The 26275-nt window shown below is 49.0% G+C and overlaps 1 protein-coding gene across 2 annotated transcripts in view; it reads right to left on the bottom strand.

The window, feature by feature from the left end:
- The window catches only part of mss51 (MSS51 mitochondrial translational activator), a 36808-nt gene extending 14524 nt beyond the window's left edge, over positions 1 to 22284 (bottom strand). The window contains exons 1-5 of one of the 2 annotated variants that reach the window (XM_078417480.1): positions 20553 to 22284; positions 11873 to 12047; positions 10254 to 10409; positions 8669 to 8793; positions 7132 to 7695 (exon numbers count right to left, since the gene is read on the bottom strand). In XM_078417480.1, the coding sequence (XP_078273606.1) occupies positions 7132 to 7695; positions 8669 to 8793; positions 10254 to 10409; positions 11873 to 12047; positions 20553 to 21132 (1600 nt within the window). In that variant the 5' untranslated portion in view covers positions 21133 to 22284. Of the gene's footprint in view, positions 1 to 7131; positions 7696 to 8668; positions 8794 to 10253; positions 10410 to 11872; positions 12048 to 18995; positions 19114 to 20552 lie in introns of those variants that run through there. The other variant, XM_078417481.1, reaches the window with a different exon arrangement.
- Between the last annotated feature and the right edge of the window lie 3991 nt (positions 22285 to 26275).

Below are 26275 nucleotides of genomic sequence, written 5' to 3'. Positions count from 1 at the left end.
TTTGACCCCTTTTGAGCTTTTCAGCACATTCTCCAACAGCTAACGTTGGTGGGACTATAAACTAAGGCAGAGGAAGCCAAGCCTAGCTTCCACTGTGGAGATAAAACACTTCCCCCAGCTGAAGTTCAGAAACAATATGCCAAATCGTCTGACTTGATTGCATTCATGTATAGTGTTATCAGGTCTGCTCGCATAGCAGGCAAAACAAAGGTTGTCACTGTACCCCGGCACATGTGACCATATATATAAACCGAAACCTAAATAACTGTGCTGTTAGTTAGTCTTCGCCAACACCTCTGATATAATCTCCCAACTTTCTGGCCTCTACCATCTAGAAAAACGAGGACAGGACTATTGGAAGATTATCACGGAGGGGTTGATATGAGGGCAGGTGATGAAAGTTCAGTCAAAGAGCCAGGTTTAAGCAGCATCAGAGTCAAGGAGAAAAAATATAGTTTTCAGTCGGAGAGAAGGTGGGGGGGGGGGGGGGTAGGAGGAATGGGTCGGAAAAGGCAATATCTTTAATAGGGTGTGTCCAAAATGGCTTCATGTGGGGTGTTTACCAGCACGTTAAGCTTGTCTGTGTAATGTGTTGTAATTAGTGAGTCTGTAGTACAATGTGCAAAACAAAACTAGAGCGAACACCATGATAGGTTGTGGACAACGGGGATGATTGGGTTAATGTATGAGGAGCGTTTGATGGCTCTGGGCCTGTACTCGCTGGAGTTTAGAAAGACAAGGGCAGACCTGATTGAGACCTACTAAATAATGAAAGGCCTGGATAGAGTGGATGTGGAGAGGATGTTTCCACTAGCGGGAGAGTCTAGGACCAGAGGGCACGGCCTCGGAATAAAAGGACGTCCCTTGCGAATGGAGATGAGGGGAGATTTCTTCAGCCGGAGGAGGGTGGTGAATCTGAGGTGTCCATGGCTGTGGAGGCCAATTCAAAGGATATTTTTAAAGCGGAGATTGATAATTTTTTTGATGAGTAAGGGTGTCAGAGGTTACGGGGAGAAGGCAGGAGAATGGGGTTGAGAGGGAAAAACTGATCAGCCATGATCGAATGGTGGAGCAGACTCGATGGGTCTAATGGCCTAATTCTGCTCCTGTGTCTCATGATCTATGAAGTATCCAGCTGTTACACAGATAGAAAGAGAGGGAGCTATAATTGGAGAAATCATTATTCCACCTGGAGAGTTGCAGTTTGCTCAGAAGGAAGGCGAGGCATTGTTTCTCAAGTATATGGTTGGGCCTCATTGTAATACAGGTTCACCATCGAATTGCCAGCACCCTGTGGTCCCAGAGCCTTGCCGTATAACCTGTTTTGCCAGACCGACAGAGGTCACGGGCCGCTGGGGGGCGTTGTTGTGGGGGGGTTGATTCCGGGCCGCAAAGTCGGCCTTGGAGGTTGGCTATGGGAACGGATCTGCAGGCTCTGGCCAGGCCAGAGTTCCAGACCCCCAGCCACAGGGGACAAATTCAGCCACAGGTTGAGATTGGCCGCCTCACCCGGTCGAGGCACCACATTTCCGGGAGGAGGATTTCAAGTGCGCTCTTATAATTTTGTCCGGATTAAAGGAGGTGCCAGGCTAGCAGTTGCTGGAAAATCGACGGTGGGTCCTGCAGTTACAAAGGCTTGAAGACAGACGCAAAAATGCTGGAGTAACACAGCGGGTCAGGCAGCATCTCTGGAGGAAAGGTACAGGTGACGTTTCGGGTCAAGACCCTTCTTCAGACTTTCTCGACCCGAAACGTCACCTATTCCTTTTCTCCAGAGATGCTGCTTGAGCTGCCGATTTACTCCAGCTTTTTGTATCTGTCTTTGGTTTCCACCAGCATCTGCAGTTTTCAAACCTACATGTTACAAAAGGCTTGCTCAGATTTAGTTTGCAAATTACAATCCCTTTTGACATTTGGCAATGTTATTAATGGAACAAGCACTAACCATTTAGTCACAGCGGGTTGGAAGTATGCCAACTATTTTGAAACGGCCTCATCATTAATGTTGATAGATCAGTCTGTGCGAGTTGGTAAGGCCGTGGGAACATGCTGGATAATTGGCAGCATCAGTAATTCAAGGCCTGTCACTTTGGTGGCATTAATTGCTCTGTGCTGTGGATGTGCATGTCATCACATGTAAAACTAGAAGAGTCGCCATCTGTTCCAGCCTTTGATAAGCCTGGGGCATGAACACGAGCTCAATTACTTGCGAAAAGAATCTCCCTCAAGATAAATGTCCTCAGGGGATCTGGGGAGAAGGGGTTGCCCGGGATTATCGGCCCGAGGCTGGAGGTTGCAGGTACGAGACTCACTGCAGACAGGAGGGGGAGAGAGTGCCGACATCACAGTGACACCGAGGTCTCAGCCCGGTCACTCCCTCGTCTCCCCTCTCCCATCAGGCATGAGGTACAGAAGTGTGAAAACGCACACCTCCAGATTCAGGGACAGTTTCTTCCCAGCTGTTATCAGGCAACTGAACCCTCCTATCCCCAACTATCCCCACGGTCCAGACCTACTATCCACCTCATCAGACTATCTTTAATCGGACTTTTCTGGACTTTATCTTGCACTAAACGTTATTCCCTTTACCCTGTATCTATACACTGTGGACGGCTTGATTGAAACATATAAAATTCTTAAGGGGTTGGACAGGCTAGATGCGGGAAGATTGTTCCCGATGTTGGGGAAGTCCAGAACCAGGGGTCACAGCTTAAGGATAAGGGGGAAGTCTTTTAGGACCGATATGAGAAAACATTTCTTCACACAGAGAGTGGTGAGTCTGTGGAATTCTCTGCCACAGAAGATAGTTGAGGCCAGTTCATTGGCTATATTTAAGAGGGAGTTAGATGTGGCCCTTGTGGCTAAAGGGATCAGGGGGTATGGAGAGAAGGCAGGTACAGGTTACTGAGCTGGATGATCAGCCATGATCATATTGAATGGCGGTGCAGGCTCGAAGGGCCGAATGGCCTACTCCTGCACCTATTTTCTATGTTTCTATGTAAAGCTCGGTTCACTTGACCATAATAAACTAGACTAATAGACACAGGTGCTACCATTCAAAGGTGACGTTGAAAAGGCAAAGGTCCTTCTTCTTTCCTGGTTGAACATAAACAACTCATTGGGATTATTGTGGAGAAGCACACAGGAGATAAGCCAGAGCCCTCTGAGCACCCCATGTATTGCATAGGAAAATAACTGCAGATGCTGGTTCAAATTGAAGGTAGACACAAAATGCTGGAGTAACTCAGCGGGTCAGGCAGCATCTCAGGAGAGAAGGAATGGGTGACGTTTCGGGTTGAGACCCTTCTTCAGACCCGAAACGTCGCCCATTCCTTCTCTCCTGAGATGCTGCCTGACCCACTGAGTTATTCCAGCATTTTGTGTCCACCCCATTTATTGCCGTCAGTGGAGAGTGGCCGCAGCTAAGCTTCTCCGTCTCGCTGACCAACTCCCTGCCTCAAACCTGGCCTTTTGATCAGAGAATCATAGTGTGGAAACAGGCCCTTCGGCCCAACTTGCCCACGCCAGCCAACATGTCCCAGCTAAACTGGACCCACCTGCCTGCGCTTGGTCCATATCCCTCCAAACCTGCCCTATCCATGTACCTGTCTAACTGTTTCTTAAACGTTGGGATAGTCCCAGCCTCAACTACCTCCTCTGGCAGCTTGATCCATACACCCACCACCCTTTGTGTGAAAAGGTTACCCCTCAGATTCCTATGAAATCTTTTCCCCTTCACCTTGAACCTATGTCCTCTGGTCCTCGACTCCCCTACTCTGGGCATGAGACTGTGCATCTACCCGATCTATTCCTCTCATGATTTTACACACCTCTATCAGATCACCCCTCATCCTCCTGCGCTCCAAGGAATAGAGACCCAGCCAACTCAATCATCCGCTCTCACAGCAATCAAGATAGGCACAAAATGCTGGAGTAACTCAGCAGGACAGGCCGCATCTCTGGATAGAAGGAATGAGTGACATTTCAGGTCGAGACTCTTCTTCAGACTGAGAGTCAGGGGAGAGGGAGGCACAGAGATAACGAAGGGTAAGGTGTGAAATCTTGTGAGACACCAAAGGGGATGAGGTTCAAGGAAAATGTAAAATAGACCATTTTTAGCTCGGAGAAGGTGACAACGAAGCAGATGGAGATAAAATCTAATCGGGGGACCATCAGACTGGTCAGAGAACTAGGAAGGGGGAGGGATGGAGAGAGAGGGAAAGCAAGGGTTACTCGAAGTTAGAGAAGTCAATATTCATATCATTGGGGTGTAAGCTGCCCAAGCGAAATATGAGGTGCTGTTCCTCCACTTTGTACTGGGCCTCACTCTGACAGTGGAGGAGGTCCAGGAGAGGAAGGTCAGAATAGACTGGGTAAATGAGTCTTTTACCCAGAGTAGGGGAATCAAAAACCAGAGAACATACATTTATGGTAAGAAGGAAAAGGTTTACTAGGGGGACCAGATTGAATCTACAGATTTACTAGATTAAATCTAAGGGGTAACTTTTTCACACAGAGGGTGCTGGGTATATGGAATGAGCTGCCGGAGGAGGTAGTTGAGGCAGAAACTGTAACAACATTTAAAAGACATTTGGACAAGTACATGGATAGGAAAGGTTTTGAGGAATATGGGCCAAACGCGGGCAGGTGGGACTAGTGTAGATGGGACAGTTTGGTTGGCGTGGAAAGCTGGTCCCGAGGGCTTGTTTCCGTGCTGTGTGACACCTATGACTCTCGGAATGGCGGGACTGTCGTATGTTGAAAGACTGGAGCGACTAGGCTTGTATACACTGGAATTTAGAAGGATGAGAGGGGATCTTATCGAAACATATAAGATTATTAAGGGGTTGGACACGTTAGAGGCAGGAAACATGTTCCCAATGTTGGGGGAGTCCAGAACCAGGGGCCACAGTTTAAGAATAAGGGGTAGGCCATTTAGAACGGAGATGAGGAAAACCTTTTCAGTCAGAGAGTTGTAAATCTGTGGAATTCTCTGCCTCAGAAGGCAGTGGAGGCCAATTCTCTGAATGCATTCAAGAGAGAGCTAGATAGAGCTCTTAAGGATAGCAGAGTCAGGGGGTATGGGGAGAAGGCAGGAACGGGGTACTGATTGAGAATGATCAGCCATGATCACATTGAATGGTGGGGCTGGCTCGAAGGGCCGAATGGCCTACTCCTGCACCTATTGTCTATTGACTCTATTGGAAGGCATTTTCTGTCACTTTTGATACGTAAAAAAACATACATAATTGTGAAATGAGTGTCTGTAAGCTGGTCTCGATCCCTGTCTGATGAAGGGCCTCGACCCGAAACGTCCCCCATTCCTTTCGTCCAGAGATGCTGCCTGACCCGCTGAGTTACTTGACCTTTTTGTGTCTATTCCCTGTAACAGCTGATATCTTCGACTCAAAAGACTGGATCATGTTTCCTCTGAGATAGAAATAGTTTTCTGGCACAAGGCAGCAGCTTCGCTAGTCCTACAGTTCCTACTGTTGGAGTAAGGCAGGCAGCTGATGAAGAACAGGGCGATTCTTTGATGAATAACTTCCTCACGTTGTTAATTCCACAGTGCCTGGACTCAACTACAAATTCAACACCTTGCGGCACATCTTGGTTTGGCACATCGTAACGCAGATGGTAGCGTTGCTGCCTCACAACTCCAGCCACCCTGCTTCAACCCTGACGTCGGCCGTTGTCTGTGTGGAGTTTGCACGTTCTTCATGTGACCCAGAGGGTATCTACCATGTCCTCCAGTTTCCTCCCTCGTCCCAAAGACATTCAGTTTGGTAAACTCACTGGCCACTGTAAGTCATAGAAACATAGAATTTGGGACATAACATTTGGCCCTTCGAGCCAGCACCGCCATTCATTGTGATCATGGCTGATCATCCACAATCAGTAACCTGTGCCCAACTTCTCCCCATATCCGTTGATTCTACTAGCCCCAAGTCATCCCCGGAGTGCAGGTGAGAGTTAGAATCTGCTGTGTTGTTAATGGGAATGTGGGGAGAATAAAATGGGATAAATGTAAGTCGGTGCTTGATAGTGGGCCTGGACCTGATGGGCCGAAGGGCCAGTTTCCTTGTTATATATCTTTATCCATGACTTAGTGTCATACAGCATGGAAACAGGTCCTTTGGCCCAACTTGCCCACATCGACCAACATGCCCCATCTACACTAGTACCACCTGCCTGCGTTTGGCCCATATCCCTCTAAACCTGTCCTACCCAAGAACCTGTCTAAATGTTTCTTAAATGTTGCGATAATACATGCTCTGGCAGCTCGTTCCATACACCCACCACCCTTTGTGTAAAAAAGTAACCCTTCCAGTTCCTATTAAATCTTTCCCCCCTCACCTTAAACCTATGTCCTCTGGTTCTCGATTCCCCTACTCTGGGCAAGAGACTCGGTGCATTTACCCGATCTATTCCTCTCACGATTTTGTACACATCTATAAGATCGCCCCTCACCTTCCTGCGCTCCAAGGAACAAGGTAGCCTGCTCAATCTTTCCTATAGTTCAGGCCCTCGAGTCCTGGCAACATCCTCGAAAATCTTCTCTGCAACCTATCCAGCTTGACAACATCTTTCCCGTAACATGGTGGCACGGTAGCGCAGCGGTAGAGTTGCTGCTTTACAGCGAATGCAGCGCCGGAGACTCAGGTTCGATCCTGACGACGGGTGCTGCACTGTAAGGAGTTTGTACGTTCTCCCCGTGACCTGCGTGGGATTTCTCCGAGATCTTCGGTTTCCTCCCACACTCCAAAGACGTACAGGTATGTAGGTTAATTGGCTGGGTAAATGTAAAAAAATTGTCCCTAGTGGGTGTAGGATAGTGTTAATGTACGGGGATCACTGGGCGGCACGGACTTGGAGGGCCGAAAAGGCCTGTTTCCGGCTGTAGATATATGATATGATATGATATGGTGCCCAAAACTGAACGCAATCACCTTCTGAGTATTGTGACCTGCTGAGGTGAAGGCAGCTAATATCATCAAAGGCCCACAGCACCCTGGCCATGCTCCCATCTCACCATTACAATCGGGAAGAAGGTTCAGGAGAGCAGGTCGAGATCCATCCTCAGCACTTTGTTTTGGTGTCTTACTGACGTTGGATGAAGGTTGAGCTTACCTGGGTGAAATCCTATCACCAAGTGTGGCCGGGCAGTTCGCTCTGCCTCCACCATGGTCTCCCAGTACACGTGGTACAGACCCTTCCATCCACTCAGGTACACCCGTCTCCTGCCCGCGAACGTCTGCAAGGGAGGCCTGATATTGGGGCCTTGCACCACCTCGGGCCCAATCATGACCACCTCCATGCCCTCGTTGTTTGGGAACATGCGAGCAAGCTCGTCATAGTCTTGAGACCGGGCGTTGAGGGTCTCCGTATGCGAGGCGCCAATGACGTGAATGGTGAGGGGCTTTTCTAACGGGTCAATGCCAAAGCTGTGAAGAGCAAACCCAATGGTCACCGGCCTGGCTTGGAAGTCAGAGGTCACCCGTTTGATGGATTCCAAGAGCTCGTCGTGTCCAGGCCTCAGTTTCCCAGCATTCGCCCACAGGATGTCCATGTGCTTGCAGCTCAAAACAGTCGTCAACTTGGCATCGAGGTCCTCCTGCATCAAGAACCAGTCATCCCAGCCTTTCACCTCAGCCACGGCCTTCGTCCAGTCTTTGGTGGGGAAGGGGATGTCACCTGGGAGGCAGACGATGAAGAACGGGTTTGGAGGTTAATTGGCTTGGTATAGATGTTAAAATTGGCCCTAGTGTGTGTAGAATGTGTGGGGATCGCGCTGTATCTCTAAACTAAACAAAGTTCAATAAGGTCATAGAATCGGACAGAACAGAGTCCCCAAGTGGGATGGTCAGGACAGCTGTTGCTAGGCAAACGAGGCAGGGAACACTTGGCTCAAAGCCTGGCTATGTTGTGACATTGCGAACGTGTGAAACGCCAATAACATTGATGACATGGAATGGTCTGTTTTAGTTTTGGAGATAGAGCACAGAAACAGGCCCTTCGGCCCACTGAGTCCACGCCGACCAGTGATCGCCCGGTACACTACCACTCGCCCACACACTAGGGGCAATTTACTATTTACAGAAGCCAATTAACCCGTGGAGGCCAAGTCAATGGATATTTTTAAGGCAGAGATAGATTGATTCTTCATTAATATGGGTGTCACGGTTTATGGGGAAATGGCAGGACCAAGGGGTTAAGAGAGAAAGATAGATCAGCTATGATTTAATGGCGGAGTAGAAATAATGGGCCAAATGGTCTAATTCTGCTCCTATCACTTATGATCCCACAAACCTGCACCAGAGACCCGGGTTCGATCCTGACAACAGGTGCTGTCTGTACAGAGTATGTGCGTCCTCCTTGTGGCTGTGTGGGTTTTCTCCAGGTGCTTTGGTTTCCACCCACACTCTTTGGAGTGCCTCGACTCCTACAGGTTTTTAAATTGGCTTCAATAAAAAATTGTAAATTGTCCCTCGTGTGTGGGATGGTGCTCGTGTGCGGGGTGCCCGCTGGTCAGGGCGGACTTGGTGGGCCGAAGGGCCTGTTCCTGCGCCGTATCTCTTAACTAAACCGACAATAAATAAGTTGGGTGAAAGTCACCGGTCGGTTTGCTAAAACTCTATCGGATGTGGACTGAGCAGTCGGTCGGTACCTGTAAACACCAGCCACTCCAGCAGCCTGTCCACCGATGCCCATTTCAGTTTCTTGCAGAACTTCTTGTGCAGGGGCCAGCTCAACAGTTGGCACTCCTTCCCACAGTAGTAGACATTCTGGCACCTGTCAATGCAAACGGCCACCAACATCAGTTGCAATTCCCCATGATCACTGAAGGATTACCAAGGATTACCAAGCAGCCACTTAACACTGAGCGTTGTACAGGCCGACCCGTGTTCCCAAGGTGCAGGTAATAGTCACGATCTGGCAAGCAACACATGCAGCTGGAAGCTTGCACCCCTCAACGCTGAATCACAATTTTGCCAGCGCTGAAGGTAGCTCCCGGTGAGCGCTATGCAGCGGCGCTGGAGCAGAACCGGCCGCCCTCGTAGAGCCGAACAAGACCGGTGGGCACGGACTAGACCGGCAGCCAAAGTGACCGCCGAGAACAAGAGACAAGGACTGACCCAGCGACCCAGTTTTACCACATTCTCATGGTACTTTCAAACTCTTCCAATACTTTAGAGATACAATAAACTGCAGGTGCTGCAATCTTGCTAGAACACAAAGTGCTGGAGGAACTGAACGGGTCGGACAGCATTTCTGCAGGACCTGGACAGGCAGCGTTTACATGTCATCGCGGCAGAATTAGGCCATTTGGCCCATCGAGTCTGCTCCACAATTCATTCGTGACTGATCTATCTTTCCCTCTCAACCCCATTTTTCTGTCTTCTCCCCATAACCCCCGACATCCTTATTAATCAAGAATCTGTCGATCTCCGCTTTAAAAATACCCTGTGACTTGGCCTCCACAGCTGTCTGTGGCAATGAATTCCATAGATTCACCACCCTCTGACTAAAGGAATTTCTCCTCATCTTTCTAAAGATACGTCCTTTCATTCTGATGCTGAGCCCTCTGGTCCTAGACTCTCCCACTGGTGGAAACATCCACTCTATCCAGGCCTTTCACTATTCGATGTTTCAATCTCCTCTCATCCTTCTAAACCCCAGCGAGTACATACAGTGGCACAGTGGCACAGTGGCACAGTGGTAGTCGCTGCCTTACAGTGTCAATGACCCGGGTTTGATCCTGACCACGGGTGCCGTCTGTACGGAGTTTGTACGTTCTCCCTGTGACTGCGTGGGTTTTATTTTTCTCCGGGTGCTCTGGTTTCCTCCCACACTCCAAAGATGTACATGTTTGCAGGTTAATTGTCCTTGGTAAAATTGTAAACTGTCCCTAGTGAGCAGGATAGTGTTAGTGTACGGAGGGATGATCGCTGGCTGGTGTGAACATGGTGGGACGAAGGGCATGTTTCCGCACTGCATCTCTAAAGTCTAAAGCTCTAAAGCATAGGTCTAGTGTCGTCAAACACTCATCATACGTTAGGTTAAATAAAGGCTTTTCGGGTCAGGGAGACTTTTCCAGCTTTCTCCCCCCCCCCCCCCCACTATAATCAGTCTGAAGAAGGGTTCCTTGATAGTCCTGAATGAAACCAAGACCAAACCAATGAGGATAATGCCCAAGACAGAATCCATGGCACAGCTGCTCAACAGATGCCACTTCAACCATTGTTCCTTACCTTTTACAACGTTGAAGACCTCTTTGGCCCAGTAGAGCTTCCGGAAGCTTCTTGCACTCTGCACAGAACTTGTAGGTATCCTCCATCCTCTGAAACATCTCCTGGTAAGTACGGATTCCAAAGTCTGTGGCCGATTTTTTCCCCTCCAGCGCCTCCCTGCAGCCACACAATCACAGATACCAGTGAGGAGAAGCTTCTCCCCAGCCCCATTGCGACAGAGGGCCAATGCACAGCAAAGACAGCGGCAAAGACAGACAGCGAGTGCTGGGGGAACTCAGCGGGGCAGGCAGCACCCCTAGAGAAGCAGCAGTCAGCCATACACAGCTGTTGGCACGGTGGCGCAGCGGTAGAGTTGCTGCCTCACAGCGCCAGAGACCCAGGTTCGATCCTGACTGCGGGTGCTGTCTGTACGGAGTTTGCACGTTCTCCCTGTGACCAACATGGATTTCCTCCGGATGTGTGCGTTTGTAGGCTTTTATCCTCATTTTATCCCCTTCGGCCCACCGAGTCCGCGCCGCCCAGCGATCCCCGCACATTAACACTATCCTACACACACTAGGGACCATTTTTACATTTACCCAGTCAATTAACCTACATACCTGTACGTCTTTGGAGTGTGGGAGGAAACCGAAGATCTCGGAGAAAACCCACGCAGGTCATGGGGTGAACGTACAAACTCCGTACAGACGGCGCCCGTAGTCAGGATCGAACCTGAGTCTCCGGCGCTGCATTCGCTGTAAGGCAGCAACTCTACCGCTGCGCCACCGTGCCGTCCCGTCTGTATCCTGCGTCTGTACACTGTGGACGGCTGGATTGCAATCATGCACGGTCTTGGACGTCATGGAACACAAAAGCTTCTCACTGTACCGTGGTGCACGTGGCAATAAACTAAGCTAAACTAATTGGCCTCTGTAAATCGCCCCTTGTGTGTAGGGAGTGGATGAGAAAATGGGATAGAATAGATCTCGTGTGAACAGGCGGTAGATAGTTGGCGTGGACTTGTAGGTGAAAGGGCCGATTTCTTAGCTGTGTCGCTCACAACTGCCCTCTGACACAGCTTTACAAACCAAAGGGGCAGACAATATTATTGTATTTGTGTATTTCCACTTTCTGGTTAGCACGCAACAAAAGGTTTTCACTGTACCTTGGCACATGTGACAATAAACTAAACTGAAACTGAACTAAAACTGAAATTTGTTGGTGATATCCACATCCAGTGAATCAACAAAGTTGGGTAGCACAGTTGTGCAGCAGTAGAGTTGCTGCCTTACAGTGCCAGAAAACCGGGTTCAATCCTGACTACGGGTGCTGTCTGTACAGAGTTGGTACGTTCTCCCTGTCACTGCGTGGGTTTTCTCCGGGTGCTCTGGTTTCCTCCAACATTCCAAAGACGTGCAAGTTTGTCGGTCAATTGGCTCCTGTAAAATGTAAATTGTCCACCATGTGTAGGATAGTGCAAGTGTGTGGGGTGATCGCTGGGCGGCGCGGACTCGGCGGGCCATTTCCACGCTGTATCTCTAAAGTCTAAACGTCAACAGGTTAAGGAAAGGTGACCTTATCAGCAGCATTGCCCCAAAATGAATCCGCAAGGTGTGAGATCCTTGTGAGGGACTCGTTACCTGTAGTCACTGTAGTCTTGCATATTTAATTTCTGAAGGATGACCTTGGAGAGTCCCGGAACATTGGAATCCATGGCAACAAAACCGAGTGTATCCGTGTAGACTCCCCCAGTGCTGGAGTCGCCCGCTTTCTCAAGGACTTGGTGAGACATGACTTCTGCTTCCTCCATGAACCCTGTAAAAAACAACGTTTTAGTTTTAGAGATTTTGTTTTAGAGATACAGCGCGGAGACAGGCCCTTCGGCCCACTGAGTCCATGCTGACCAGCGATCACCTCGCACACTAATACCAACCTACACACCAGGGACAATTTGACCATTTTTGTTACTGAACCAATTAACCTACAAACCTGAGATGGACACAAAAAGCTGGAGCAGCTTGGTGGGTCAGATAGCATATCTGGAGAAAAGGAATAGGCGAGACCCTTCTTCAGACTGAGATGCTGTCTGACCCGCTGAGTTACTCCAGCTTTTTGTGTCTATCTTCGGTCATGCCTGACCGCGGGAGAAGACGGCAGGGAAGAGAAAAGACATTCTGGCCTTCCATCACAGTGAGGAGATGACTGGAGGAGACTCACTGTGATGGATGTTTCTTTTGTTTGGTGTTGGTTTATGATTGTATGTGTTATTGCATTTTTATTGATTATTCTTATTGGTCTTATTGTTCAACTGCGGGTAATTTTTCATTTCACTGCACATTTATGTGTATGTGACAAATAAATTGACTATTGACATCTGCAGTTCCTTCCTAGAAACATACAAACCTGTACGTCTTTGCAAAGTGGGAGGAGAAAACCCTCACGGTCACAGGGAGAATGCACAAACTCCGTATAGACAGCCCCCTTAGTCAGGACCGAACCTGGGTCTATGGCGCTGTAAGGCACTGCTGAGCCACTGTGCCGCCCCTAAGGTTTAAGGTATTTCTCTGGACAAGTTTTCAGCTGTCTGTCCAACAATTTACCTCCCTTCAGTGCTGCTGTAAGTCATCTTGAGAAGATTTCAATTTGCCAAAGGGCACTGTTCAAATGGATGATTATGTTATGAAAATTAAATACAGGCCCAACACCGATTTTCCAGTCTATAATCCTTTAATCTTTTCTATAATCCTTTAATCTTTAATCCGGACACATTTACGAGAGCGCACTTGAAATCCACCCCTCCCCACCCCGGAGGAGCCCCAAGAATGTGGTGTGGCGGCTCCGAAGGGTCGGGCCATACTTCTACCGACGCCTCGGCACGGGAATGGACCAGTCCCGGGAGGCGGTCCTGGACTCAGGTATATAAGGACAAGGTGTGGGCGCCAAGCCATTCCGGCAGACTAGACCCGTCTGATACCTGTGATACAATAAAATATACCTTCCCGAAATACCTGGCTCCTTGCCTTTATCGACGCGCTACATTGGTGACCTCGACGATCCAGTCATTAGGATGGACAGAAAAGCAGAATCCGACCGCCCGTCCGGCTCGCAGGCCGACCAGGCCCCAGCTGTCGACGCGGTAGGAATCAAGCTCCCGACCTTCTGGACCACCCGGGCTCGCGTTTGGTTTTACCAAGCGGAGGCCCAGTTCCAGCTGCAGGGCATCACAGTGGATAACACCCAGTTTTTCCACCTGGTGGGAGCCCTTGACCAGGACACGGCCGAAGAGGTAACGGAGTTCCTCCAGGACCCCCCGGCCAACGGTAAATACGAAGCCCTTAAGGAGCTGCTGCTCCAAACCTACGGGCTAACCCGAATGGAGCGGGCCGAAAGGCTCCTCCACATGCCAGGCCTCGGTGACCGGCGCCCATCTAGCCTCCTGAAGGAGATGGTCGCGTTACTCGACGGACATGGGGGGCCGGCCGGAGGCCGTGTCAATTGACCGCCTGAAGCCGGCCCACTTAGACATCGACCAACCGGTGCGGGTTGCCCAGCCTCGGCCACGAGGTTGCCCCCCTTTGCGGGTCCCACCGCCTGTCCCTCCAACTGTGCCTCCGCCGGCCCCTCTGTCGATCGATTACCGTACGCGGTCCGGTCGGGTTGTGCGACCACCAGTGCGTTTCGTGCCTCCGGTTCTGGGGGGGGGGTACTGTGGCGGCTCCGAAGGGTCGGGCCATACTTCTACCGACCCCTCGGCATGGGAATGGACCAGTCCCGGGAGGCGGTCCTGGACTCAGGTATATAAGGACAAGGTGTGGGCGCCAAGCCATTCCGGCAGACTAGACCCGTCTGATACCTGTGATACAATAAAATATACCTTCCCGAAATACCTGGCTCCTTGCCTTTATCGACGCGCTACAGTGGCACCTAAGCCGGGTGAGGCGGCCGATCTCAACCGCATTGGGACTTGAACGGCCGACCGGCGGGTCTCATTTGCCGCCTGTGGCCGGGACTCAGTTCCTTTCCTGTCGCCGACTTTACGAGGTCGACTTTAGGGCCGGTATCGCTGCCCCTCGGCCACCAAAGGCGGACCATCCCAGTCCCAGGACATCCCCGAAGGTGCTCCTCGCTCGGGCCAACGTGGCCAGATTCCTCCGTTGCTGCATCAATGATCTATCCATTACAAGGTTTAAAAAGGAGACTTTCACTGATAATTGTGCAGCATTTTATTGCGTGTGATGAAGGAAGGAAGGAAGGAAGGAAGGAAGGTCGCTGAAGAAGCAGCTGAAGAAGGTTGGGACCAGGACAAATCCTGAGCAGTGGGTGGTAGAGTTGCTGCCTCACAGCGCCACAGACCCGGGTTGGATCCTGACTATGGGCGCTGTCTGTACCGAGTTTGTACGTTCTCCCCGTGACCACATGGGTTTCCTCCGGGTGCTCCGGTTTCCTCCCACATTCCAAAGACACGTGGGTGTGTCGGCTGATTAGCTTCTGTAAATTGCCCCTAGTGTGCAGGGAGTGGATGCGAAAGTGGGATAACATAGAACTAGTGTACGGGTCAACACGGATCAGCCATGATCACATTGAATGGCGGTGCTAGCTCGAAGGGCCAAATGGCCTCCTCCTGCACCTATTGTCTATTGACTCGGTATCTGTTTCCATGCTGCATCTGTAAACTCAACTAAACTATACTCCCACACTGGGAGCCTGCAGTTGGAAGGATTGACTTCAAACAATCCCAACTATCTGAGCACCTCCGCTTTGGAGATGCAGTGCCAAGGCTGTGAGGGGCAAGGGAATAATGTCACTTCATTGACAGGCGATGGAGACAGATAGTTCAATTGTGAGCAAGAACTCCTCTTTAGACTTTACTTTAAGGCTTTAGAGATGCAGCACAGAAACAGACCCTTTGGCCCACCGAGTCTGCACCGACCAGCGATCACCTCATACACTGGCGTTATCCTGCACACTGGGGCCAATTTACAATTTACAGAAGCCAATTAACCTACAAACCTGTACGTCGTCGGAGTGTGGGAGGAAACCGGAGCACCCGGAGAAAACCCACGGGGTCACAGTGAGGACTCTGTACAGACAGCACCCATAGTCAGGATCGAACCTGGGTGTCTGGCGCTGTAAGGCAGCGACTCTACATTGTAACTCCTGCCTGCTTTGGCACCTCAACGTCCTTTGTAACGGATACCCCATCTCTTCGAGTCAATCACATAGCTGGAGTCCTGAGGGGATGACACACAGAAGTGACTGGGATCCTACCACAACATTGCTGGTTTAATCGGGTCTATAAATACTTTACAGGGGGGCAGCTGCACAAACACAGCCAGCCCACCTTTGGTCAGGAGGCCACCCAGAGGCTTTGCCCCAGTTTATTGGAACAGCTGACGGTGTAGTCTCGGTAAACAAGGACGAGAGATCCCGACATGTTCACCCCGGCTCACTCCTGGGCATTCCCTAGGAGCCGACCAATCGCCCACACCCTCAGAACACCAGCTCTCCACGTGGCATTAATATTACCAACAATCTTTTGTGGACCAACGACATTGATGCAAGACACACAAATGCCTCTGCTTCCTTAAGAGATGGAGGAAATCTGGCATTCCCACATTAGAATTCCTATAACACCCCCCACCATCCCCCTCTTCTCCCAGTGCCCTATCTGGATGCCAACTCTATCTCCTTTTCCCCTCCCCCCGCATAGCACTGGAATGGGAATTCAAACAGAGTGTTTCAGGGGCATGAGTGTTATCCACTGTGAAAGTGATAAAGGGATGCCATATTCAGTCAGGCTGGATACGACCATCGCGACCTGAACTCATGGAATATGTTTTCTGTCAGCTTGCTGCTCCTACAGTCCCAGCAATGGGCGGCACTACAGCAGAGTTGCTGCCTTACAGTGCTGAAGACTCGGGTTCAATCATGACAACAGGTGCTGTCTGTACGGAGTTTGCACGTTCTCCCCGTGACCGCGTGGGTTTTCTCTGGGTTTCCTTCCACACTCCAAATCCGTGCAGGTTTGTAGGTGGGCTGAAGGGCCTGCTTCCACACTCTATCCCTGAACTAAACCTAGATTCCAGATAATGGATTGTATTTGATGCTGGCAAATACTTTCCCAACGCATTAATATTTGGCACAAGTTCTACATATCTGAAAATGCATTCTGATGCAGAGTCCTGGAGAAATTTCAAAGCTAATGTGAACCGATCTGTCTGAGCACAGTCTCCCGCTGTTCTGCCGTTTGCTTCATATCTCCCTGCACTGAACATAATATTGCTCTCTGCATGATGTTCATTCACATAGCTGGAGGATTGAGTGGACGGCTTAACCCACCTCTATTTCAAAAGAAAGGGATATAAATTTGAATGCACTGTGTTCTTTATTTGACGCCCACTCAACGTGTGTATTTACTGCCAGAAGTCGTAACAACAGACGAGGGGTTTCAATGCACACACACACACACTGAAGGTTACAGGCAGCTACTAGAGGGAGGGGCAGAGAGACACACTTGGAGGGAGGGGGGACCCACTTGGGTTTCGGGTGGGGGGGGGGGGGGGTGAGACACTCAGGGGAAGGGAGGGGAGGGGGTGGGACTCACTTGGGGAGGGGGCGGTGAAACAATCGTAGTGGGGGTGAGACTCACTCATGGGGGTGTGGGACAGTCCGGGGAGAGGAGGAGATTTAATCGGGGGGGGGGGGGGGGGTGAGGGTCAAGAGTATTTTATTGTCATATGTCCCGAACGGAACAATGGAATTCTTACAGCAACACACAATGTGTGTGTGTTTATGTGTGTGTGTGTACACCGATCAGCCAAAACATTATGACCACCTGCCTAATATGCTGTTGGTCCTCCGTGTGCAGCCCCATACGCAGCAGGGTGCAATGCACTGTGTATTGTGACACATTCCTCCCGTGACCACCATTAAAATTTTCTGTGACTTGTGCCACAGTAGACCTTCTGTCCGTTCCGACCAGATGTGATAGCCTTCATTGCCCTCGCGCATCGATGAACCTTGGGCGCCCAACACCCTGTCGCCGGTTTGTGGTTTGTCCCTCCTCGGACCACTGTCGGTAGGTATTCACCACTGCTGACCGGGAGCATCCCACAAGCCTTGCCGTTTCAGAGATACTCTGACCCAGTCGTCTGGCCATAACAATTTGGCCCTTGTCAAAGTCGCTCAGGTCTTTACTCCTGCCCATTTCTTCTGCATCCAACACATCAACTTCAAGAACTGACTGTTCACTTGCTGCCAAATATATCCCACCCCTTGACAGGTGCCATTGTAGCAAGATAATCAATGTTATTCACTTCGCCTGTCAGTGGTCATAATGTTTTGGCTGATCAGTGTATATTTGTATATATTATGTGTAATATATATATATATATATATCTCAGGAACCTTTTTTTGTTGTTTAACAGACAAATAAACAAACAATAATAGTGCAAAGTCAAAATCTATGCCTGCACGTCTACATAGTTTAGAGGCTATTTGGAGGTGGTAGTGTTTATTAACCATATAACAACTACAGCACGGAAACAGGCCCGTTCGGCCCTACCTGATGGCTGTGGGGAAGAAACTGCTCCTGAACCTGGACGTTAGTTTTCAGGTTCCTGTACCTTCTTCCTGATGGCAGGAGTGAAATAAGAGAGTGACCATGGAGCGGGGCAATTGGCGTGGTGGTGGCAACACTTGCTCCAGGGAACAGTCACGCTTGGATGGCCTCCCTGTTGGGAGTTGTGGGAGGGTTCTGTTTCTGTAGAGTGTTCGTGTCACGAGGACAGGAAGAGTTCCTGCGGCCCTCATTGCCCATGGAAAACCTCAAGTGCTATCCGTATCAACTTCATTCACCATTACTTGGTCAATCGCCTTCAAAGTGATGACAATTCAAGTGCTTGTCCAGATACCTCCCATCTCGGCCACCAATGTTCTGCATCTTACTAACCACGCCCCTTCCATTCGCAACCACTTTGTTTATATATATAAAGTTATGAGAGGCGTAGATAGGGTAGACCGTCAGAACCTTGTTCCTAGAATGGAAAAATCAAAGTTTAAAGGAGATGTGTGGGGCAACGTTTATGACATGGAGGGTGGTGAGTGCCTGGAACATATTACTAGGGGTGGCAGTGAGGCAGATATATTAGTGGTATTTAAGAGGCTTTTAGATAAGCATATGGATATGCAAGGAATGGAGGGATATGGATCATGTGCAGGTGGATAATAGATGGTCTTGGTATCATGTTCGGCACAGACATTGTGGGCTGGAGGGCCTGTTCTCGTTCTGTACTGTTCTATGTTCTATATTCTACATAACAAACGCTAAGGGGTCCCAGCACTGATCCTAGAGGTACCTGCTGCTAACTGGTTCCCAAGCAGGTTTGTAGGTGGAGGTTTGTAGATTAATTGGCTACTGGAAATTATAATTTGTCCCCAGCGTGTCGGATAGAACCAGTGTGAACGGGTGATCGCTGGTCGGTGTGGACTCAATGGGCTGAAGGGCCTGTTTCCATACTGTATCTCTAAACTAAACTAGATCTGCCGAGATATGTTTTGGACAGGTGGGCATTGCCGATGTACAAGTGGAGATACAATGTCCCTGACCATTGATCATAGAGAGGAACACATTTTGAGACTAGTTTCACTGTCACCCTGCTTAGTTTCACTGTTTGTATCCACTTCTCCACAGCCAACAACGGATCATTGTGGGCTCCACATTTCCTTGATCGTTGCTGCCTTTTGATTTGTCCTCGTGCATACCTTTCATTCATTTGTTCTGTGTTCCTTTTCATATTTCTCGTTTCCCTCTCCTCAGTCTGAAGAAGGGTCTCGACCTGAAACGTCACCTATTCCTTCTCTCCAGAGATGCTGCCTGACCCGCTGAGTTACTCCAGCATCTTGTGTCTACCTTCGGGTTATAGACCGGCATCCGCAGTTGCTTCCTACAAACTCCATGAGACTTTTTGTTGCTTTTCAATAACGACTGTCAACAGTCTGTTGAAGGGATCAGCGCTCTGCCTGTGTTATGTCAGTGACAGAATTGCACTCTAGATCATCTATCCTCTCACCCACCACTGGCGCTCCCCATGCACAATCTCTCCGTCTGACAGGATACCTACAGCGCAGAAGGACTTCTTTGGACTTCATTTAGTTTAGTGTAGAGATAGAGCGCTGAAACAGGCCCTTCGGCCCATCGAATCCGTACTGACCACACACACACACCAGGGACAATTCACACCGAGACCAGGCTGCAATTGAATCCGCCTCCACTACTCCCCTTATAAATTGATTGATTCACAAAATGCTGGAGTAACTCAGCAGGCCAGCTTCCACTACTCCCCTTCTGCCAATGTATTTCACACCCTGGCCACTCTCCCTGGAGCAAAGATTATCTCCCCTCAGGTCTCGTTTGTTCCTTTTGCCCGTCTCCCCGATTCTACCCCCTCAGATTCTTGACTCTCTGCCAGTCAGGCAGCACTCTGTCTCTCTCTCCTGTCTAGGCCAGCATCTGTAGATCCTCCCCACACACTTAAATTATACTTATATTTATACAAGTATTTATATAAATTTATTTAAATTATACTTAAATTATACTTATATACACTTATATTTATTTGTGTTTTAATGCGAAACCCCTCAACAGCTCTCTGTTCTGCAAAGATTAAAACCCATATTCCTAACACTGGTAACAATTGTAAATTGTCCCTGGTTGGTCGGATAGTTCTAGTGTGCGAGGATCATTCAGTGGGCGACGCGGACTCGGTGGGCCGAAGGTCCAGTTTCCACGCTGTATCTTTAAGGGTGACAATATTTAATTTCAGACAGATTTCTTAACCCTAAACTGAATTGCTGGATTCAATGATTCAGTTTCAATGGTTCAATGGCACTTTATTGTCATAGGTACTTTAGATACAGGCAAATTTGTTTATGTTTTTGCATAAAACTCAGTAAAATCTTACTATTCACGAGAACAAACATAAGTACGAGTGTAAAAATAGCAGATTATACTGAGGCAGAACACAAGAGTCGCCACGCTAAAGACAACAATGTGAAATCTGAAATTATAGACATCAAATGCTGGATATAATAGCTCAATTAATAGCTTTACAAATAACACTGTGTTAAATCATTTATTCTGCTTGGCTATTTCAGTTTTACTTCCCCTTAGCTTTTAAAGAAAAAGATATTTGAACTGCGTAGGGAATAAAGCCAAGCATTTAAAAAACATTTTAATGTTCATTATTATTTCCAGTTTTAAGAGAAATTAGTGAAAACACTTTGGTGCAAATGCAATTGCAAGAAAATGTTAAGACTCACACTCTTCGTCCACCTCCTCGCCTTCTGAAGAGTGGAATGGCAAATGCAGATGGGATGGAGATTGCTTCCAAAAATAACCAGAGGCCCACGCAGCTGAGGTTTCCTTTTGGACTGAGGGTGGGAGAGGGACACGCGTGTAGTAACTGCCAGCCCCCAGGGTCAGACGCCGAACCATCCCAGCCCTGACATGCAACTTGTGTCCAAGACGCGTCTCGCTTTGTGGCAGTGGCTGCTGATTCTCTGTGCAACGCCCCCGATGGCACTCAACCCCAACTGCAACACCAACCAGCCACCCATTGCCACATAAGTTCATTAAACTTTCACATTCAAACCTGGTCTCACAAGAATTAAATGTCTTGGGGATGCGCAGGAAGGAACTGCAGACCGAAGATAGACACAAAATGCTGGAGTGACGCAGGCAGCATCTCTGGAGAGGAGAGAAGGAAAGGGCGACGCTTCGGGTCAGAGACCCTTCTTCAGACTGAAAAACCAGTGAGGTTTCCAGGGGATGAGGGGGGCTGTTTGAGGTGCTCTGCCCCGTCTGTTCTTGACGCAATCTGGTACAACTATAATCCGCCATCCGATCTTCAGAAATCCAAGCATCAGCTCATCTGTTCCCTGTCCAGACAGTTTAAGAATAAGGGGTAGGCCATTTAGAACTGAGATGAGGAAAAACTCAGAGAGTTGTAAATCTGTGGAATTCTCTGCCTCAGAAGGAAGTGGAGGCCAATTCTCTGAATGCATTCAAGAGAGAGCTAGATAGAGCTCTTAAGGATAGCAGAGTCAGGGGGTATGGGGAGAAGGCAGGAACGGGGTACTGATTGAGAATGATCAGCCATGATCACATTGAATGGCGGAGCTGGCTCGAAGGGCCGAATGGCCTCCTCCTGCACCTATTGTCTATTGCCAGACCCATTCCCAAGCATCAGCTCATCTGTTCCCTGTCCAGACCCATTCCCAAGCTCCCTCCTACTCTTCAGGTCTCCTGTCATAGGTCGTCGCCAGGTGGTCGGTCGCCAGGTGACGTAGGTTGTCCCCGGTGCCGACTTCGGTGAATTCCATTGGCGACTACCTATGTCAACCAGCGACAGGTACCGGCGTCAAAACCGGAGGCCAAAACGACGTGAATTGTCGTCAGTTGTCGCCGACAGGGTCGTAGCTTATCGCGGGTGGACGTAGGTTAACTTTGGTTGTCGTAGGTGCGGTCGTAGGTGAACGCCCTACTCGTGACGATTGGGTCGCCGGTTGTCGGTAGCTTGCCATAGCTTGACGTCGACTAGGTGGTAGGTTGTTGTAGCTTGTTGTAGACATTGTCGTAGGGGGGTCCAGTCGCCGTTTTTTTGGCGACCTGCTACAACAATGACAGTCGGCGGCAGTCGCCTAAAAAATTGCCTAAGTGGGACAGACCCTTTACAGCGCCAGAGACCAGGGTTCCATCATGACTATGGGTGCTGTCAGTACGGAGTTTGTACGTTCTCCCTGTGACTGCGTGGATTTTCTCCAGGTGCTCCAGTTTTCTCCCACACTCCAAAGATTTACAAGTTTGTAGGTAAATTAGCTTCAGTAAAATTGTAAATTGTCCCTAGTGTATAGGATAGTGCTAGTCGGCTAGTCGTCGTGGACTCGGTGGGTCTCCACTCACTGGGGTTGTCATTCCTTCATCCCCACACTGAACCATCCTAACAACAACTAAAGAGCAGTCCTGGACTACTATCTACCTCATTGGAGACCCTATGACTGCCTTTGTAAGAAAATAACTGCAGATGCTGGTACAAATCGATGGTATTTATTCACAAAATGCTGGAGTAACTCAGCAGGTCAGGCAGCATCTCAGGAGAGAAGGAATGGGTGATGTTTCGGGTCCAGACCCTTCTTCAGACTCCAGCATTTTGTGAATAAATACCTAGGACTGTCTTTGATTCAACTTTATCTTGCACTAAATGTTATTCACATTATTCCCTTTATCATGTACCTGAACACTGTAAATGGCTCGATTATAATCAGGTATCATTTGAAGAAGGGTCTCGACCCAAAACGTCACCCATTCCTTCTCTCCAGAGATGGTGCCTGTCCCGCTGAGTTACTCGAGCTTTTTGTGTCTATCTTCGGTTTAAACCAGCGTCTGCAGTTCCTTCCTACATGTTATTTGTCCCCTGACTGGTTAGTACGCAACAAAAGCTTTTCACTGCACCTTGGTACATGTGACAATATACTAAACTAAACGCTTGATTAGAGTCTTAGTCAGAGAGTCATACAGCGTGGAAACAGGCTCTTCGGCCCAACTTGTCCATGCCGACCGAGATGCCCCATCTACGAATCTCATTTGTAATCCCATTTGTAATCCCATTTGTCTGTCCTTGGCCATTTCTCCTCAGAATAAAAGGATGTACCTTTAGAATGGAGATGAGGAGGAATTTCTTTAGGTTGAGGGTCATGAATCTGTGGAATTCATTGCCACAGACCGGACACCCCCTCAGAGGGTCTGGTGAAGGAGCGCCGCCACTTGTGGGTGCTGCTCCCTCCCCCCCCCCCCTCTCTCTCCCCCCCTCTCTCTCCCCCCCTCTCCCTCCCCCCCCCCCATCTCTCTCCCCCCTCCCAGCGCGATCTTCCACACCCTTCCCCGGCCCCGTCTCCCTCTAACGCAGCGAAATAAGAACAAGCACAAGTGTAGTTGTTGTTCAGAAGCCCCGCATCCCCAGCAAGGGAGTGGAGGAGCGGCGCAGATCACGCTGGCACTGGGAGAGGGGAGAGAGGGGAGAGAGAGAGAGGGAGGGAGGGAGGGAGGGAGCAGCACCCGCAAGTGGCGGCGCTCCTTCACTCTGATACCCTCCCCCTCCCCCGCTCTCACCCGCTGCTCCCTCTGCCCCTCCCTGTATCTTCTGCGCAGTATCTCTATATCTAAAATCTCTCTCTCTCTCTCTCTCTCCCCCTGGGGTGAGCGGCGGCGGTGAGGAGGGAAGTTTCCTTGGGCTTGTTGTTTGCGAGGGGGCGCTGCCGTCTCTCGCCTTGTCCCGGCGGCGATCCGCTCAACCTTTGCCGGCAGCTTCTGCCTCCAGTCCCCGCCACCTAAGAGCTTGCTGCGGGCCAGATAAAATCTCCTGGCAGGCGATATGTGGCCCGCAGGCCATAGTTTGGAGGTCCCTGGTTTAAGGTAAGAGGGAAAAGATTTAATAGGAACCTAAGGGGAAACTTTCACACAGAGGGTGATGGGTATATGGAATGAGTTGCCAGAGGCAGAAACAATTCTCAAGGTATGCCTACTCTGAAGAAGTTTTCCTCCTCTCTCTGATGGGAGTTCTGCAACACTCTCTCTCACTGCTCCCCCTCTGTGAATCCCCCTGCTCTCCGGCTCCATGTTTTAACCCAGACGCTCCTGAGTCATTGCTGCCGGCTCGGATTTGTTCTGCACCTTTTCATACCTCTAGTTTCTCTCTCCCCTGACTCTCAGTCTGAAGAAGGGTCTCGACTCGAAACGCCTTTTCTCCAGAGATGCTGCTTGACCCGCTGAGTTACTCCAGCATTTTGTGTCTAACAACATTTAAAAGACATTTGAACAGGTACAGATAGGAAAAGTTTAGTGGGATATAGGCCAAACAAGAGCAATTGGGACTAGCTTAGGTGGGGCATCTTGGTTGGCATGGATGAGTTGGGCTGAAGGGCCTGTTTCCGTGCTGTTTCACACTATGAATCAGTAGGGTTGTTGCATTTCCTCATGAGACCTTGAACAGGTTCTTGAGTCTTTCCCGTTTCAGATATGATATTTTTTCTCCCGCTGAGCTTGGAGGCAGTTGTTAGCACTTAGCAAGTTTCCGCGGACAGTGTTCATGAGCACGTCAGCATTGAGAGGAATTCACTGGAGGGACACCAGCTCCCAAGAACAAGTAATCAACTCTTCTGACACAGAGCCAGGGGATGTTTCACATCCAGCTGAGACAGCACATGGGGTCAGTTGATGGGAATCCCAGTGAGGGGTGCCGCGAGGATGCTGAACTGGAATGGCTTTGAACAAATCTCCAGATCAAGATGTAAATCCACAGCCTACAGTCTCAGAGGAGAGAACTATCAACAACATTGCAGCTACATGATAAGGCAACATTGCAAAATCTAAGTTATATTTGATTAGCCTGTATTTCGTCAATTCGTTGGTTCTCAATTGAAAATGAGTTTAGGAATTTTCAGGTATCAAAAAGTGCTGGAGTAACTCAGCGGGTCAGGCAGCATCTCTGGAGAGAAGGAATGGGTGACGTTTCGGGTCGAGACCCATGAAAGCAGAAGATTTCTAGATGAGCTGGACATTAGGTCCAGCAATGATGTGTGCTGGCTCTAGGAAAGAGCAATTATTAACTCTACATTTCTATTCCAATACCCTTGTATGCTGAAGATAGACACAAATGCTGGAGTAACCCAGTGGGTCAGGCAGCATCTCTGGAAAGAATAGGTAATGCTTTCCTGCCTATTCCTTTTCTCCGGAGATGCTGCCTGACCCGCTGTTACTCCAGCAATCTGTGTCTTTCTTCAGTGTAAACCAGCATCTGCCGTTACCTCCTACACATTTTGTCCCTATTATCCTTCCTCCATTAAACTCTATTTGTCTAATTCCATTCAAGGCAACCACAAGAACTGAACCCACTCCAGAGTCAGTCTGCAAGACCAAGCACCAAACACTGCAATAGCTGGAGACTTAAGTGCTTTCTCATGACATACAAGAAAGAAATTGTGTCACGGGCTTGACATATTTTTATCCTGTTCGGTATTTGGTTCAATTGCAAGATCCCCCCCAATATAAAATGTCATGCACAATTTGTGCATGAATTATACATAATATACTAGGAAAAGGGCACTGGGCTTTATTCCACAAAGTCTACCTGTTTACAAATGGTGAGGCACATCATGTCAGACGGACTTCTCTTCAGTTACTAATCTCCACATATGGAAGTCTCGTTCACCCCCCAGTGCTTGCTGACCAGGCTTCGGTGGCTTCGGTTTTAAATTCCTACCTTGGAATTTAAAACCATCCCGTGACTCTTCTGCTCTGTGTAACCTATCCCTGAGTCTCCAGCTTGTGAAGTCTCTGCATTCTTGTGCAATCCTTTACTTCATCACATGGTGTGTGGGCTCTAATCTTTATTTCTTTCCCCTGAAACTGCTCCATTTATCGAAGCTTCTTGAAGCCTCTTATCTTGGTCAACTGTCTTGGTCAACAACCTATTGCCTCCGGGTCTATTTTTGTCTGGAGATGGCTGTGCTTGAGGTCATAATATCAATTTACAAAAGTATTTTGTCTAAAATAGAAATTATGTACCTTCTGTGATCAAACCCAAGGAACCAATTGCTGACCGGCCTTTAGAAAAAACATTCATGTCTTAAGATGGTTTATTTGATGAATAATTACAGTAAACTCTTGATTTAACGGACTTCTTTAGAATGGATAGACACAAAATTCTGGAAGAACGCAGTGGGAGAGGCATCTCATGAGAGAAGGAATGAGTGACTTTCTCGACCCAAAACGTCACCCATTCCTTTTCTCCAGAGATGTCCCACTGAGTTACTCCTGCATTTTCTGACCATCTTCGGTGTAAAGCAGCATCTACAGTTCCTTCCGACATTCTTTATAAAGGATTTAGGTTATAGCAGACCAAATCTGACACGAGTCTGAAGGGTCTCGACCCGAAACGTCACCCATTCCTTCTCTCCTGAGATGCTGCCCGACCTGCTGAGTTACT

The sequence above is a fragment of the Rhinoraja longicauda genome, chromosome 21, assembly GCF_053455715.1.
Source record: "Rhinoraja longicauda isolate Sanriku21f chromosome 21, sRhiLon1.1, whole genome shotgun sequence".
NCBI classification, from domain to species: Eukaryota; Metazoa; Chordata; class Chondrichthyes; order Rajiformes; family Arhynchobatidae; genus Rhinoraja; species Rhinoraja longicauda.
Note: the sequence above shows the minus strand (reverse complement) of the source record. Positions and strands in the feature narration are given on the sequence as shown.